This window comes from Coloeus monedula, assembly GCF_965178545.1.
Source record: "Coloeus monedula genome assembly, chromosome: 4".
Taxonomy (NCBI): domain Eukaryota; kingdom Metazoa; phylum Chordata; class Aves; order Passeriformes; family Corvidae; genus Coloeus; species Coloeus monedula.
The window spans coordinates 5,884,340-5,902,492 of NC_138784.1; the positions used below are offsets into that span (position 1 = coordinate 5,884,340).

The 18,153-nt window shown below is 43.2% G+C and overlaps 1 protein-coding gene across 3 annotated transcripts in view; it reads left to right on the forward strand.

Annotated features, from left to right (window-relative positions):
- Nucleotides 1–3,628: 3,628 nt before the first annotated feature.
- The window catches only part of AEBP2 (AE binding protein 2), a 43,257-nt gene continuing 28,732 nt past the window's right edge, over nt 3,629–18,153 (forward strand). For all 3 annotated transcript variants that reach the window (XM_082280027.1, XM_082280028.1, XM_082280029.1), the window contains exon 1: nt 3,629–4,327. In XM_082280027.1, coding sequence (XP_082136153.1) covers nt 3,654–4,327 — 674 coding nt within the window. In that variant the 5' untranslated portion in view covers nt 3,629–3,653. The remainder of the gene's footprint in view (nt 4,328–18,153) is intronic.

Consider the following 18,153-nt stretch of genomic DNA (forward strand, 5'->3'; position numbering starts at 1 on the left):
ATCCTGCTGTCAGTGTGAATGCCCTGCACCCTGGTGTTCCTGAGGTAAGAGAATAAAATCTTAATTTCTTCTCCCTGCTCTGCTCTGTCTACAAGTTGTTTGTTTTTGCACTAATGGTCCGGCTTGGAATCTTTGCCTGTGAACAGCATCCTTGTTTATCTACTGGCTTTTAAAATATTTTATTATTTTGTACTTGGTTGATTCCTCAACACAAATGTCTGAGTTTTACAGCATCGTTGTAAGGTGATCATTCCAAGCTAGACTGAGCATATCAGAAACCCTTTGTGTGAACGACAGAGTAACATCCATCGGCAAAGCCCAAGTGAACGATGTGTTTCTTCTCCAAATGATTTCCTAACAGGAATCTCCTCCTTTGAGCTTTTATCAGACAATTCAAATGTAAATGATTTAGACGCTTTTGCAAGTTGTAGAATCACCTGTTCTCTGACAGATCTCCTCTTTCAAGAGGTTTGAAACGTCAAAAAACCTCGGAGAAAAAGGAAATCTAGCTTCGGTAAGTTGTGTGGGTTTGTACAGAGAAAGCTCAGTGAGCAATAATCATTGCTGCTTGCACTTGATTAGGACTTTATTACAGCACTCAAGGGCCGAGTCTGGACGCAGAATTTTGTGTGTTTGAAAACCTGAGAGCAGGACACCAAGAGATTATCACAGATTTTCTTTGATGACTGTCTGCTGCACTAGTGACCCCTTTGGTACTGCGCGCTTGCTTAAATGCCAAGTGATTTCCATTAGGCAACAGAAACGTCCTGAGGGTTCCTTCCCTGACCCCCTTTGAATACACAAATTACCTAATGAGCTGGCGTCTCTACCGCCCTGCTTAGGAGAGGGGGAAGTGGGAGGTGGAATCGGTGCCGAACACAAGGAGCCTTTGCGTGCACACACCACCTCAAGGAACCCAGAGAGACTTGGGGGGGAAAAAAAGACACTGATTGCCTTGAGCACACCGCGCAGCCGATCAGGACAATTTACATTAGGGTACATAGAGTTCTTTGTGATAACTTTTCTCCCCTTTATCTCATATCCATCGTTTGTGAAAGGTGTCTTTTAACTAAGTCCCTCATACATTTTTGGTCTCTCATGACTCGATACCTCTCTGATTCTGTCCCCTGCTACAGCACAGAACTGCAGAAGGGCATCAGTGAGTAACAGAGACATAGGAATTATTTCAGCTACTGCCGTTTCTGGACTGAATCAAAGGGTGGGTTGTTTTCGAAACGTCACACTTCGTGTTTGAATAGACCAGCGACTGCTACACCCACCCGGGAGCCCCACACCTTCCTCAGTGGAGAGCAAAGCACAGCACACACTGTTACCAGGAGGAAAGGCAGAACAGGGTACAGAGGCTCAGGGTTTGGTGCCTGTTTTGGTGGAGTTAGAAGACCCGCAGTACACATCTTGCACAGATGAGAAGCAGCATTGCAGCTGTTCTTGTCTTTTTTCCCCTCTGCATTTTTTAAAAAGCATTCTTAGCATTTCCACTTTCTAGCTGAGGCTGCCTTCTAGAAATCTGAGGAACTATCATCACTTTTTGATTGTTGTTGGTTTCCAAAATTTGCTTATGCTCCTCTGCATAAGCTCTGCAGGCTAAATATGTTATTGGTTTGTTTTCAAAGATTAATCCAGTGTAGAGTCCCTCTTCTCCAACCCCCTGTTGCTGCTTCAGTGCTGTGGCTCTCTATTTTGATGCTGCTACACCGCAGCTTGTTCTTGTTGCGCTCACAACTACATCTGTTGATGGGCTGGGAGCCACCTCCAGCTATGCAAATGGAGGTTTTAGGAGCACCTTCTCCAGATTTTAATCCTACGCAGTTAACTTCTCCTGGAATCCAGGATCTCTGTGGACATGCCAGATATGCCTGCTGTAACTTGAATTGGTGATGTTCTTCCTCATGTGCAGAAGGCGCAGTGTTTTTCTGGACTGAGTTGTGGTTCTGTGTTTTGTACTTTGTTTTAAAACTAAACTACCACAGCTTCATGATTTTTGTTTTAAATGTGGCAAGCTCTGTAAGCGTTGGGTAAAGACTGACAGATGTAAGACATTTAAAATTCACATGGAATTTTATGCTTTCAATTACCCTTCTCATCTCTCTAATAATTTGTCAAACTGCCCGATTTTATCTCTGTGTTCAGATTATACCCATCTTCCTGTTCTACTGCAAATCCCCATCCTATATACTTTGTAGTAAACTTTATCTCATTTTACATTATCATTAAATGACCTTAATTTTCAAACACTGTTCTGAAGGCTTCTATGTGATTGACAGGCATCCTGCTGAGATTTCACCTTTCCCCTTCTACACATCCATGGGTTTAGATTGGGTATTAGGAAGAAATTCTTCCCTGTGAGGGTGGTGAGGCCCTGGCACAGGGTGCCCAGAGAAACTTTGGATGTCCCATCCCTGGAAGTGTTCAAGGCCAGGTTGGATGGGGCTCTGAGCAACCTGGTCTGGTGGAAAGTGTTCCTGCCCAGGGCAGGAGTTTGGAACGAGAAGATCTTTAAGGTTCCTTACAATCCAAGCCATTCTGTGATATTTCACAGTCCCCTTTCGTCACACAGCTCTTCCCCGGGAGCCAGGAAGCCCCTTCCCTGCCAATGGATGTTTAAGGCCAGTTTGCTCTGGTTTATTCTGTCTCCACACTGCATAGCACGGCTGCATTTTTCACTCCCTTTTGTCGGTGGCGCTGAAACCCTTTCCCTGCCTCCTTTCTGCCTCGGCCCAGCCCGTGCTGTGGCAGCTCTGCCCGTGCTGTGGCAGCTCTGCCCATGCTATGGCAGCTCTGCCCGTGCTGTGGCAGCTCTGCCCGTGCTGTGGCAGCTCTGCCCGTGCTGTGGCAGTGCTGCCCGGGCGGGTTCACAGCGGACCCGCGCCCTGCAGCTGCTCCGGACGAGCCTCGGGTCTCCCTTTCCCGTGCGCTGCACGTCCCGCTTTGCCCGTGAGACGAACGGGGGGCTCCGGCGCTGCCCGGACCCGCAGTACCTCGTGCCCCTGGAGCTCTCCCGGTCCCGCTGCCGCTCCCTCCGCCTGAGCCACCCTGCTCCCGGCAGCGCCAGCCGGGAATGCCGATGCCCGCTGTGGGACACGGGCGCCGCCGGGATTTGTCCTGGAGCGAGGCGGCGGAACCGGGAGCGCTTCTTTCCCAGCTCCCGGCGCGTCCCGTGGAAGTCCCCGCTATTCCTGGGGAGTGGGATGACGCGATTCCAGCGGGGCGCTGGGATCCCCGGGGGATTCGAACCGGGATCCCCGGGAGATTGCAGCCGGGATCCCTGGAGATTTCAGCTGGGATCCCTGGGGGATTCACAGTGGGATCCCCGGGAGACTCATGCCGCGATCCCGTCGCCCGCCTGCCACCGCCCCTTCGCGCCGGGGGCGGCAGCAGCCGCCGCCGCTCCGCCCTCCCCGCGTTGTTTGTCCCCGGGCGCGCTCCGTAGCGCGTGCGGCGGCGGCGGCACGAGCCGGGCCCCGCCCCGCCCCTCCCCGGTGCTGCGGGTGCGCGAGGAGGGCGAAGGCAGAAGGGGGGGCGGCGGGAGCGCGCACCGGCCGCGCGGAGCGCGCACGGGCCGCGCGCGCACGCCGCCGCCGTGCGCACGCCCGCGGCCGGCCCCGCGCGCGCGGCAGCGACTCGCAGGCGCCATGGCGGCCGCTCGCTGCAGCGACATGGCGGAGCCCCAGCGGCGCCTTCCCGGGCAGGCGGCGCCCGCCGAGGAGGAGGAGGAGGCGGAGGTGGCTGCCGCGGCGGAGGTGGCGGCCGCCGGTGGGGCTGGATCCTCGTCGTCGTCGCCGCCGCCGCCGCCTTCGTCCTCGGCCGCGGCGGAGCCGGAGCCGCTGCTGCTGCTGAACGGCGAGGCGGAGAGCATGTCGGAGCCGAGCCCGGAGAGCGCCAGCCAGGCCGGGGACGGGGAGGACGAGGACGAGGAGGAGGAGGAGGAAGAGGAGGAGGAGGAGGAGGAGGAGGAGGGCGGCGAGGAGGAGGAGAGCAGCCTGGTGGGCAGCAGCAGCAGCAGCACGAGCAGCGGCTGCTGCAGCGACGAGACCCGCTCGCCGAGCCCCGGCGGCGGCAGCGAGGCCGACGCCAAGGAGGAGCCCAAGGGCCCCCGGGGCAGCCAGGAGGACGGGCCGGGCCGCGGCGGCGGCGGGGGCGGCAGCAGCTCCAGCAGCGTGTCCAGCGGCGGCGACGAGGGATACGGCACCGGCCCCGGCACGGGCGGCGGCAGCAGCTGCGGCAGCGCCACGTCGGGGGGCCGGCGGGGCAGCCTGGAGATGTCCTCGGACGGGGAGCCTCTCAGCCGCATGGACTCGGAGGACAGGTCAGTGTCCGGCGCCCTTCCCCGGGCAGAGCGGGGCGTCCCGGGGGCGCTGCCGGGCCGCCTCCCCGCCTCGGCAGCCTCCGCTCCCCGGGCGCCGCCCCGCTCCCGGGCGCGGGGGTGTCACGGCAGCCACAGGTTTCTCCGGCCAACTTGTGCCGGGCCCCCGGCCCTGCTCCTCGGGCCCCCCGGCAGCCCGGCCCTGGCTGGGGAGGAGGGGGCGCTCCCCGGCCCCGGCCATCGCCGATCCGTGCGAGCCCCGAGCCGGCCCCGCCGGGCGCTGCCTCCTCCTCCCGGGGCCTCTTTCCTCGGAAGCTGCGGCTTTTTCTCACTTGGTGCTTTCGGGGTTCTGTCTTGCGCCAGCGCGCAGGTGGGGTGTACTAAAGCTTCGGGATGGGAAATGCGTCTGTGGATGCGATTTTACCTGCGCCCGCAACAGGGTCTCTGCTCCAGAGGGAGAAAACCGAGTGAAAACCTCTCAAAACATGAGGGGAAAAATCGAGTTTACTAAAATAAAAAGGAGACCAGCCTTTCCTGCAGTACGTGTGCGCGAGTAATAATCATGCACAGTGTGAAGTGAGGCTCGGTATTTGGAGGCTCAGAGTCATCCTTGAATGAGTTCTGTAATTGTGAATTACGGAGTCTGTAAAGATGAGTTCTTGAGCTTTTGTATGTTAAAGCTACACACTTCATTTTAGCAAGGGTCTAGCTCGATTCTGGTGGAAAGGCACAACGGAATTCTTCTCACACATGGTTGAATTTTACCATTCAGGTCTGTTTCAGCCTAGTAAGTCAAGCATTTCAAAGAGTGTGGCTTATGTAGTAGCTCTCTTGGCTGTTGTATGCAACAGTTTACTTGAAAAACTGAAAATAGGAGGGGAAAAAGACATAGAAACAATGTGGAAGTGCTGTATGCCCCTGACTAATTAGTCCTTTCAAGTTAAGAAACTTGTGCAATTTTTCTCTATGTTTAGCAGAAAAAGTGTCAGACTTTCCTGCTAGAGTTACAGTTAAGTAACAATTAGAATTTTATTTGTATTTTCTTAAGATAGTTTTACTGCTAAGTGTGGAGAATTATGTGGTTTGGTCCAGAAATGTACTTTGAATATATGGTAGATCAAAATCTTTGTAACTGTGCAAATACCCATATTTCAGAATGAAAATGGGGCATGACTAGACCTAACCTCGAAGATTAAAACCAGCCCAGCAAACCCCTTGTGAGTCAGTTCCCCAAAACCATGTAATTGGCCTAAAAGTCTTAAGAAGACAGAAAAAAATTTAGGTCTTTGGTTTCCATCAGACTTTTGAGACTCACAGAAGTCACATTTTCTTTCTTCTAAACTTATGCAAGTGGAATGGGGGTGTGGATGTTGGGGTTTGTTTGTTTATAGGTTTTGTTTGTTTTTTGCTTTTTTCAAAAGCTGAGATTTTATGTGAAATTGAGTAAGTATGGGAGTAGACTTCTGCAAAAACACCAGGTACATAAAGGAGCTTTAAGATAAGTTTCTTGTTTTTTATAGAGTGAAAGTCTAAATCTAATCCTGATCTTATCCAAGTGCGTGTCTGGGTTGAGGAAATAACAGAAATAACTTGCGGGGGTTTTCTGGAAGTAGCGTCATTCTGCCTTGCCTGTGCACTCCAGAGCTGGTTGCTACTTTCTTTCTCTGTCATTGTTCTCCTGGTCCTCTTGCTGTACATGGTTAAATCCATGTGTGTGGATCCTTGCTCCTTCCCTGTACCACCAGTGCACACTCTTGTGGGAGTGGGACTCTGTGTTTAGTGGTTTAAATAAGGACTGTACTTTGTTTTTAATCTTTGCAAAGTTTTATCTTGACCTGCCAGGATGAAAACTTGGGGTGTTGAGAGAGCATTTTGTGCTGTAATTCCGAGGCCTGCTTGTTGAGTTGGTAGGAGAAGAGCAGTGCTGCCAAGAGTGCCATTTGTTATTCCTGGTGATGGAAAATTTCATTTGGTGTGTGCTCTTTGCTGCAGCATGTTAGAATACTTTATTATTTTTGTCACATGTAGTCCAGCAAGTTGCTTGCTTGACATTGTGTTCCAAATGATTGCTGCTGCTTGGAAGGCAGCCACAACATAATCCTGTGCCTTTTGGATGATCAGGCAGACAAGCAGAGTGTGGCAAAAGGTAGGGGATGTGCTAAAGAGTTAGAGTGCGTAAGTTGGAATGGTGAAATACCAGGGAAGAGCTGGAAACAGTTTAGACTTAAGGGTGGAGGTACAGGTATATAATAATATATTGAAATCTTGAAAGCCTTAATCATTCATTGATTTGGTCACCTCTGAATTAAAATGTAAATTCTGTGACTATAAGAGAATGATACTTGATCTATTAAGTGTTGTTTTATATGGAGTAGTTTATTGTACAGTACTTCATGACCTTTGCTGACTCCCTGTGTCTCCAAAGTCCTGAGGAACTCGGTGTCTGACTCTTAGTGTGTTGTAAATTAAGATTCCCTGGGGAGGGAAGAGAGAGAAAAGGGAAGAGATGGAACCAACAGGCTTGACTTTACAGTCCCTGGGTTTAGGCGGAGGAAGCTGGTGGAAGAGTGTACTTGGTAAAGACTCTCCTGCTGTCAGCAGGTTTGGTAAAATTCAGATCATGCCCCTGGGCTTGGGATTTTTTTTCTTGTTTCCTCTTTAGAAAATTTGAATGAATAAAAGGGTGTGGTAAGAGGGCCTGAATTCCATGAGTGATCAAATTCCCATTTCCCTGTGTATGTGCTTTATCATTCTCCACATTGTGTTATCTCTGATTTTTCCTTTAGTGATATCAAATAGAAATGAAGCAGATGAAGAGGAAAATCTTGCATGTGGTCAAAATAGAGCTACTGTTCAGCAACTTCTATTTTTAACATTTTATTGTATTTTGAGAGTATCTGCTGATAGAATAAATAATTGGTAGGAAATTTGTAAGTATTTATAAGAGCACAAGAAATAAATATAGAGGTCACTACCAGTGCCCTGAAATTAAGGTGAATTTTAACCCTCCATTTCCATGCACACAGATAGACTTTGTACTTAGTTACAACATGCTTGTCTTCCCTCCCAAAAAACCCAGAAAGGGAAAAGCAAACCCCAGACTGATGCCTTGGATAAATAACCAGGTGGCATTTTCAGCTCAGCAGGAGAGTTTGGTGCGATAACTCTAGGACTGACAGGTATCTCGTTGATCTGTATTAGTTCCATTTTTCCCCTGGGAACTGTGCTAAGTTCCCAGTACTATGCAGGAGTTTGTCTACAACTTCGTGAGCAAGCTCAGATCAGCTGGCTGAGTAATAATAGTCTGCATTCAAGCCTAGTGATCGTCTGGATTTACAGTTAGAACAAAGACTATTATCAGCATGTGAATGTTGCTCATTTTCTTGTGCCTTTCCCTAACTTGAGACCTGTGCTGAAAGGATGGATGTGTTCCTCCAGAGTCCTCTGGAGCTGCTAGTCTTGGTGCAATGCTGGGAAACATTTGACAGGACTTGAAAAGAAAAACTAGTGGTTCAGTTCACTCTAAGCACTGAAGCTGGACCTAAGCAAATGCATGGATTTGGGTATAAAACAGCTGAGCTGAGTGCAGTGGAGATGCATCTGCAGCTCACTGGTGCTGTTATTGCTGAATTATGATATTTTCTTACAAACACTTAGTTTACTGAAATAATTTAAATATTGTTTACTGGAACACTTATTATGGAAGTATATTTAAATCTGAAATAGTTTCATCATCAGATTTTGTTTGATTTAGAAAGCAGTGGTAGGTCTTGCAGTTTTAAGAAGTTGTTGAGCAGAAATTTGAGTAGTAAATCTGTATGAAGAGCTTTTTTTTGTTCACCCTTGTGAATTTGTCTTGTGTCTCCATACTGTCATCTGTAAGTTACCCCTGGTTTACTGTTCTTACATTATCTTTACCCTTCTTAGCAGTTTATCCTTTGCTCCCTCCTCCTCCTCCTGACTAGGCAGGGAGCATGGCAAAGGTTCATTTAAGCTGCAGGATCAGCTGTTTTGCTGAGTGATCTGCGAGTGCTGATTGATGTGCTGGTAGGCCCAGTGTAACAGGTTGTATTTGGACCTATGTAGTAATCTTTGCCTTAGGCACAGAACTAATTAATGTCCATCTTATTCACAGGCAAATTTCATATAACTTGTAATGCTTTGTTTTGTTTGTTTGTTTGGTTTGGTTTTTTGTTTTTTTGTTTTTTTTTTTTATTTGGGTTTTTTTTTGGGGGGGCGGATAACCTTTCATGTTTTTTGTTATTCACCAAATCAGTTACTGAGAGGCCGTGACTCAAAGAATACTCAGTAATACTCAATGACATTTTGAGTTCTTAACGACATAAGACTTGCAAAATACTTGTAGAAATGGTATTAGTCTGTTCCTATTTAATACATGAGCAGCTTTGAAAACACATTTCAGAGAAGTTTTTCAGTAGTAAACTTTTTGGTGCTTCAGATTGTGAAGTTTTTTCATTTTACTGAGTGAAATGACAGTGTGGAACTAATGGGTTGAAAGATAAGAGGTTTAGACATGAAAATTCCAGGCTCTAGTCTGAGTTTTTAAAAATCTCATGTAAAATGAAGGTCTTGTCAACCTTTAAGATGTATGCTGATTTTAAAATATTAGTTTTAATTATAGTCTTTATCTAGCTTTTAAACTCTTTTATCTCTTTTTTAAACTCTTGAAAAGAACTTTCAAGATTGACTTGGCAGTGGCACGCGAGTTGTATGAGTGACATTTATGAAGGCAGAACAGTAAATTTGAAATATAATCCGGAGGACATGTGGTACTAATAGGTGTGTTTCATGGATCCATGTGACCAGATTAAAAAGTGCTTCAGGCCTCTCTTTGCTGCACAGTCTCACTTGTTCCTATGCAGGAAGTGAAGAATCATTCATTAGGGCTTATGGCAAGGTGGTTAAGTCGTTAAATTTTTTTTGAGTGTGTGTAATATTGCCATGTCACAGTGAGCTATACAGAAGTTTACCCGAGTTTCAGAAATTCTGCTGAAAACTGTATTTGCAGTATTTCTAACTGTATTTATTGTTGCTGTAGTTACTTGCTTTCAAATTGCAAAATAAACCCCTTGTTTCTGTAATAGTTATGTTCAGGCCTTTCTGGCACAGGAGAAAATAGCTTTTGATGGGAAGACAAAACAGCCCAGATATTTTGTATGGTGAGTATCTTTATTACTAAAGCTGTTGGTTGGTATAATTGAGTGGTTAACATGAGGTCTTTTTGTGAACTAGATGAAAGAGCTTGGTATAATGAGCTGTTATAGTTATTGTAGTAAGATGTAAATATACTTCATAGAATTTGAGAAAAACATTTTCCTATTCAGTGTAAGACAGAAATAGTTTTGCTTTTATGTTGGACTTGTACGTCCACATGGGTCTGTGTGCATTTTGTGTAAGTTTGTGACATCATCAAGTCTGGTAACTTCTAAATACAGGGTTTGATAGGTGGGTTTTTTCAGGGAATTTCCTAGGCTGTAGTGGAAAAAAACTGTCTCGGTTTTTCTTTTTTTTTTTTTTTTCCCTTTTCTTTTTCCTTTCCCTGTTTCACTTTCCAGTGAAGTTAAACAGGGTGTTAGGTGCAGCCTGAACAGCCGTTTGGCAGAGATGTGACATCATGCATTTTTGGAGCTGGTCACAAAAAAACCTAACTTTGATTAGATGATGCAGTGGAGATGTTCTGCCATACCACTCTTGCTCAGTTCTTTCCACACTTTTCTAGTACCTTTCATCTCTTTACATATTTTTTTTAAAACTCTGCCCAGCTGAAGAAGAATGGGGAATGAGCAACATGGAGAGCTGGCTTGGAAGTCAGCAGTATGGAAATACCCCTAGAACCCATTGCCTTGGGGTGGTTGTAGAGCAGTCTGTTGTTGGCTGGGAAAGTGGTGCATGGCATAGAAGGGAGATGAAAAGCAGATGGAGCTTTTGAGACAGGAATAGAGGTTTCTGGCAAGGGGATGATGTGAGATACACACTGAAAACTTCTGGGACGATAGGGAATGAGATATGTCTAATAGCCTGAGGGAAAAAAGAGAACTTAACCCAAAGAAAGTGAAAAATTGGTCTCTGCTGTAAAGTAGCCAAGTAATTGCAGGGAGTCCTTGAAACAGGTGGGAATGTAATCTTCAGTTAAGTTGTGGAGGAGACAGGAACAGAAGAGGGGAAGGAACTTCTTTGCATGAACAGTGAGTTTTATCCACTCTCCCAGTTGTTATTAAAAAACCATGATGGCATGACTTGCAAAAATACAAAGTGGTAATTTCGTAAGATTCCCTGAGGTAGAGATTTCTTTGGTTATCTATCCATGTAGCTGATTATTTTTTATAACTTTATATGCATTCTTTCTGGGGTTGTTCATTTAAATATGAACATGTTCAAAAATACATGTTTTAGAAAATGAAATATAAATATTCCATGTTATACTTGCTGTTTATCATTGGGTTTGTGATATGCTATGACAGTGATTACAGTTGTGGTTTTGCAGCATTCAAAACCAGCAAAGAATTGGGAAAAAATTTTGAAGCCTCTTGAGATGCTGAAGTACTTTTTTTTCCCCTTAACCATGGTAAAATGCAAAAGCAAGAAAGACCTGGGATTTCTTTTCCCATATCTAATTTTCTTCTCTATACTAGAATTTACATTCTTAAATAAATTTTGCTGAACTTCTGTTGCTAATGTTTAACGGATACTTTCTTTCTTTGATAGAGGTTACTTAAGGTATATGCCAAGATATTTGACAGAGAAAAGCAAAAGATTTCTTACGATCTTGAAAGTACTGTTGTCCTCCTGATGCACCATAGAGGAGTGCTGTAATTCAAACAGCTTGTGTAATGTCAGAGGGAGAAAACTGCACCTTGGTTGTTTGAGACTTGTAAAAAACTTACTGTTGGCTCATACAGTGGTATAATTTATTAAATATGCCTAAATAAGAATCTAGAATAACGGATGTCCACTTACTATTAATGTCATTCCATGTAGCGTTTTGTATAAATTATTAGCTCCCCTGTGAAATTGCGGTAAAGTCCTTATTTTGATCATTTTAGTTTATTGTGCTGTAGTAATGACTTAGATTCCAAACGAAAAAAAAAATCTTAAAAGTGCAAAGAAAATATTTTCGATATATGCAAACAGAGAAGTGGAAATATTTTTTTTTCCTTTGAAATAAAACTCCTTTTGGCATGTCTTTAAGCAGACTTCCTTAGGCTGACTTGAATGCTAAATTAGAGCTTAGACAATTGGTACAAGTAGAAGTTAATTCAGTGTCCAGCAGAACAGGGGTCAAACCTTAATTTAGGACCTTTCTATTATGAATTAAGCCAGTTAGTGGAGTTGTACTTTGCTGGTTTCCTTCCTTTTGATGCCTGGTTAATATTTGAAGGAGCAAGTATTCACTGAGGTACAAATAGCAAGGCTGATACTTCATACAGCGCTGTCCTAGTTGTGTATTTTTTTCTGCGTTGAGTTGAATTTAACATGATGATAACTAAAACTAAGGATTTTTTGTTTCTCCTCTGTGAGTTTGCATCTTTCTTTGGTCATTTTGTCTTCCGCTTGTTTTCTGTGTTTTGTGTTCTGTGGTGAGGGGAGGTATCCTGAGGTTGGGAGAATGGGAGGGTTAATACCTACAGCAGATGGAATTTCCTTGACACCATGCCTGAAGGCTGTTACCTTCCAGTGTTGATTAGACAACTTTGTAGTGGTTATGGTTCTCAGAATGGGAAGCACTGTTAAAAAAAAAGTTACTTCTGGTCATTCTTTAGTGAGTGTTTTTCTTCTCTGCTTCTCCTAAGCTGTGCTAGTAAACACACACTTTTATCAGTAAAGACTGAAAATTGTAAACCACTTGTTGCTGTTCTCCGACTTTTCAGGGAGATTATAAAGTTGAAGATAACATGGTTCCCAGAAATGAAAGGCAGTTTTATTTGTATCTTTAAGGCAGAATCGAGTACAGTTTCTTGATTTGTGTAATCCTTTTGCAGAATGTCGTCTTTGTGCTGTCATATCGCAAGGCATGTATGTTTAACCTGCTCTATTTTTGCACTGCTCCTTGGATATTTTGGCATTCTGAGTTTCCTCATTGTGTTCCAGTTGCTTTGTATGCTACACATCCTGTGATAGTCTGGGTTTGTGTTATGCAAGTATTATGAGCCCAAATATTCTAGGGCTAATAATCTAAATAATCAAAGTAAGTGATCCGGGAGAGTGCAAACAGCTCTAGAGGTGGTGAATCATAACACACTTTCTCAGTCTTGTTTTGTTTCCTGTGCGTGTTTGTTATTTTAAGTTCCTTCGATTTCTCTATCTCAAGGAGCTTTCCTATCTTCCCTAGTTTTATATTATCAGGCTGAAGTGTTTGCAGTGTTGTTCCCTTCTCTAGGTATTTATACCTTATCTAGACGTAGCTTTACTCTAAAATAAGCTGCTGCTTCAAAAAGAATTTTAAAACGAGGTTTTAATGTTACCACTTGCCACTCCATATAAAATTCTTTCCCCTGACTATTTTATTTTTCACTGTGTTGCTTAGTAGTTATATAACAATACATATATTCAAAAAAGAATTTTGCAGTCTTGTTTTTAAGACTGATTTATGAACACTTTGTGAGTCTTGTTCATCTTGAGAAGGTTTTGTTAGAGTAACTTAATCCGTGTAAAGCATAGATTTGATAGGTGTGATTTCCAGAAAAATGCTTAAGTGATTCAGAAGCACAAGTGCTTCCAAGTGAGCGGGTGCTTTCTTCAATCCTGCAGTCCTGGAAATGATGATCTTTTTTTCTTTATGTTGCCTTAATGATGCTTTTACTTATTTTTTGCCTATCCTGTTTTGCCTTCCTTGCCTCGGAAGAGCTGTGGAGACAGTTGTGTTGTCTGTCTGCTGTGGGGGTCTTGGTGGATGTAATGTGCAAGAGCAGATGTGGACAGAAGGTGCTGCCTTCGAAACACAGTGGTGGACTTCCACTTCATGTAGTCCGGGCTTATTTTTTTTGATCCAGGTATTCTGATTTCTTGTTGCCACATGCTTGCTCTTTGGCAGCTATTTAGTGTTCTGCATTCTCTTCTTATTTTGTCTTTTTTTTTTTTCATGGTGGTTTATCCACATACACTATTTTTTTCTTACTGGTGGTGGGTTTTTCTGAACTCAGAAACTGATCATTACCAGAAATTATTTTGGATACTTTCTATTTAAAGTAAAGACAAATAGTTTTCTCAGCAAAATCAGCAAAAAACCCCCCTCAGATATGCAGGTAGCTGAAGTTGCTTTCTGTCTCCTTTGAAACTTCTATCTGGGTTGGTTACTGGTTTGATGAAAAGAAACTGTAACAGCTCTAAAGCATAATGGTATTTTCATGCCACGATCAAACTACAGCCATTAAAATAAGACTGTTCTGCTTGTGAAACATAAATGTTTGGTTTGGGGAATTAAACTGATAAATTACTGAAATTTAGTAGGAGGAGTTTATCTGTTACCAATACAAATGCATCATAAAATACCAAATTTACCAAAGATAAGCAGAGGAATAAAAAAAGATCAGGAAAATCTCAGACTTTCCTGCTCTGTTGCTGACTTATGGTGACTGCTTATGTTTTGTGAGCTCTGTTTTTCTTAGGACTTGTTTTAATCTTACTTTTAAATTGGCATGACCATTTGGAGAACATAAAGCAAAAAGATTAACTGAAACCTCCTTGGCCACCTGTGTAGAGGTGTTTTGAGCCCTGCATTTTATTGCATATTGGTACCCCCATGCAGATGTTCGGATTGTAACTTCAGAAAGAGGTTGGCATTAAAGTTTGCTTAATACTCATTGAATGTCAGCAAAAATCAAACTTTAGTACAAAAACATAGGAATTTATTCTTCCTCTGCTTTTGTTTGGGAGCCAGTAGATCAATTTCTGTTACTAATCTATTGTATCCATGGCTCCCATGTTTGGAATTGATGGAGATATTATAAAGTAGGACAGGTGGAAGAGCTTCCTCTCAGTGATGGGAGCTGAGGGTTTGATAATTTTCAAGTTTTGTGAGGATTTATCTTCGCTTGATCTTTGATTGCATTAGAAAGTAGTGAGGTCAAATTGATTTGAATTTGGTGGTGTTGAAAAGCTGTTGTGGAACTTGTCCACTGGCCGGAGCTGCACACCACAGTTTCCCACCTCTTACCTTGGAAAATAATAGGAGTAATGGGGAAATTGTGAAGTTTTTATTTTCGCTCTCGAGTATTCTAGTGAAATGAAAACAGTGAGGTGCTGGGGGATGTCACTAAGCATGTCATTATTTTTTTCTTTCAATGTTTCTGTTTTGACTTGCTGTTTGTAATTGAATGATTGCAGTTGGTGCTGTTTGTTTTCTTTTGGGATTAGTACCTAGTTGTGATTTAGTCTTCCAGGTGATAAAAGCTTTCTGTTGATTTCTAGCTTTTAACCCTTGAAGTTGTTGTGAAATGTGACTGACTGTAATTCACAGTGTTCCCTTTATTCTGAGGTTGTTTTATCTGACTGTAACATTCAGTTTTCTTTCTTAAGCTTCCTTCATGGATTAGACCAATGTAGCTGCAACTGTAAGGGGAAATAACAGAGTATTTCACTGACCAGTGGAAGGCAAAGAAACTAGCAGGCTATGTATTTGTGTTTGGTTTGGGTTTTTTTAATCCTTTGCCTGTTTACTTGCTTCCAGTAAGGTTTGTAGCATTTGGTTTCAGAGGCAATCTGCTGATTTGATGTTTTGTGGCTGGATTATCACTGTGTATTTCAGAAGAAACTGTTCTCAAAACTTGGAGTAGTGCAGTGTGCAGCTTGATGGCTGTTCAGTAGTGTTGGTTTCAGCGACCCTGCAACGTGTGTTTGCTGAAATTGCTGTTTGTTTTTAATTTGATGCTTTCCAAGATGAGGCTTTTCCGTATAGGCTCTGTCAGGATCGTTCGGTGTTAGCTGAATTCAGCTGGGTCCTTTGGTTACCTCCTGAACTGAACATCTGGGCACTGGGAGCTGGGCGCTCTCGGTGGAGGTGCTCTAACCCTGAAATGAGCTCCTGTTGATCAGACTGAAGGGCTGCTTGTTGACCCTCGAGGGCACGGTATAAGGCCCATCTGTTAGGGCTGAATTTTGCCTGAGGGAAGGTTACTTCAGTTAAGGTCTACAGGGAGTATGTTTAGCAGACATTAAAAGTATAATAGCAAATTGATTGGGCTTTTGTGCATGTGTTCAGTGCGTGGCTCTGCTCTCGATTCAAGTGGACAGTTGCTAATGGGATTTTGTGGAAACTAAAAATGAAATTATGTTGCTATTCTTTCAGGGTTTTTGGTGATATTCCTTCTAGACTCTTACTCTCTGTTGTTCTGAAAGATTAACAAAATCAGGGAAAGAATAAATTTTGGGCATTTCATTCATTAAATTCAATAGAAGGTATTACTTGCAGTAGTAAAGAAAACAATCTCTTTGGAGAGCCAAGTGTGTGTCAGCAGTGATGTGCAATATACCAATTTATTTAATGCATTAAATAATAGTCTCATTATAGTTTTGTGCACATCTAAATGTACACAGAAATTAGTGCCCAGATGTAAAATATGAGGTTTAAAATTTGTACGCTTTAAATTGTGAATAAGTTGGATTTCTTTTTCTTCCTTATAGTAAACACCCGTATTTACACAACTCCAACAGTGGCTTAATTTTGCTCAGATCTTTAAAGGAAAAGAATAATCCAGAATTTAAAGTGCTTGAAAAACGTTTTTTGTTTTCTATGAAGTGAAAAAGACTAGCAGCTTCTTACAAGATTTTTGGTATTATTTTTTTTGTTTCATGATTGTTTTTAAATTAGAGTTTGAACTGAACTAATGCACAACCTGCATTTGATTGTGCAGGTACTAACCTTTTAACATGAAAGTGCTGCTAAAAATACCTTAATCTTCTTGATAATGAAGATTGTATTATTTCTAGCCACAGGTAAAACAAGTACAGGTAAAAATAAGAGCTGAAACAATGCCTCTGAGGTAATGAGTCCTCTATTTAAGCTTGCATGTTTTTGCTTAATGAACACATTTTAAATGTCAGTATCATTTCAAAGCTGTTGATCTCTTGGTAGAGGGAAAACTTGTAGGAGGAGAGAAAAATGTCTGACCCCTCTGAGAAGATTCTGTGTTTTCAGTTCTACTTTGCTGCACTTGGCAGACACTGCCAGTGTATGTAGACTTGGTGAAATGAGGTGTGGGTTTAGTAAGGCATTTCAGAAAGGCATTCAGTTCTTGCCTCTAGACCTGTGATTTTTATGTCAAGTTGATTCAGGTGCTCGATTAGGATGAAAATAGGGACAACTTAAGCTCAAAGGCTATGGTGTGCTTGCTGTAACAGTTCTAAATTTTAGTAATTAGTCAGTCTTTTGAATGGTGCTTCTTAAAAACTGCTATTGTGTATGCAGGCTCTCTCCAGCAGTGACTGTTTTTGATGCTCTATTGTTCGATATGACCCCTGAGCTGAACTCTCTGAAACTCAAATGTCTAATGTTCTTCATCAGGCCATGGTCTATAGATCCATTACAATGGAGCTGGAGCCTGCCTACAGCTTGGGAGCAAACCCAGACCTGTCTGTCACTGGCAAGAGGGGAGTGCCACAAGCGCTTCAGTTCTGCTCGTGTCATTCTGCTTTGATAGTGGCAGGCAGGCTTTAAACAGATCTCCTGCCTACGAGAAAGGGACTTAGCAAAAGGCAGAAAAACTTGCTTTAACTTAGCTAGCTAAAAGTCTGTTTCAATGTCTTTGTTCTATTACCAGAATGTCTGTGTTTTTCTTACTTTGTTTTCTCCTCTTACGCACATTATTACTTTCCCACTTGTAGGTTTTGTGGATTTTGGGTGAGAAAGCAGAAGGATGTAATTTTCATTACTACCTTCCCTTTCTTAAGGAACCTTTCCCTCTCTCAGATCGTCGCAAGCAGACGGAAAGTTGTATTGGACTGAAAATCCCCAATCATAGACTGAAAGATACACCGGCACTTTTTCTGTAGTCCAGCCCTTCTTCGGCTAAGTGTTAGCACACATCTTATTTGCTTGTGTGACGTGTCCCCACGCCCTTTCTGAAATTCTGAGAAACAAAAAAGTGGATGAATTGGCAGCTCCAACAGACACGGTGTTGCAGTTAAGTCTTCACAGACTTAGCAGCAGCCACAGCTATGACTGTAAAACTTATCTTTCTGCTTCATCTCGAAATGGGTAGGTCAAGAGACTGCCCAAGTCAGTGTCTTTGATGTCACATATACTACAGACTATTCTCTGAAAAGCTTCCTGATATTTTCTCAGTGTATGAAAGATGAGAGAAAACTACACACACTTGGGCAGTACTGGGCACTGGTCTTTCACAGATTCTCTTTGCAGCCTTTACCTCTTTAGTGACGGACAGAACTTCCTAAGTGAGACAGAATCTAATTCTAGATTTCTTAATACTGGGAGGCACCTGATCATCTGAAATACACTGGTTCTGGAGATAGAGAAGAGGAAATAAAAAATGTATGCTACATTTTTATTTAACAGATTGTTAGTAGAGGAGGAATGTGCAAGGGCACTGAGTTTCTTGCATTAGACTCTACTGAGAATCTATCAAGAAAGTCCATCCAAAGGCAGTGATGTCTTGTTGTGTGACTCCTGGTCATTTTGTTTTATAGACAATTGAGTTATTTCTCTTGTAGGTTCTGTTACAGCAATATTTGTCTGTGCTCTTTAATGTCCTAGTCAAAGTTCTTCAAACTAGAAGGAAGGAGGGCTTTTTGTCTTAAATATCAAGCTGTTATTGCTCAACTGGATTTGAGTTATATTTTTTTCCCATTTTTAG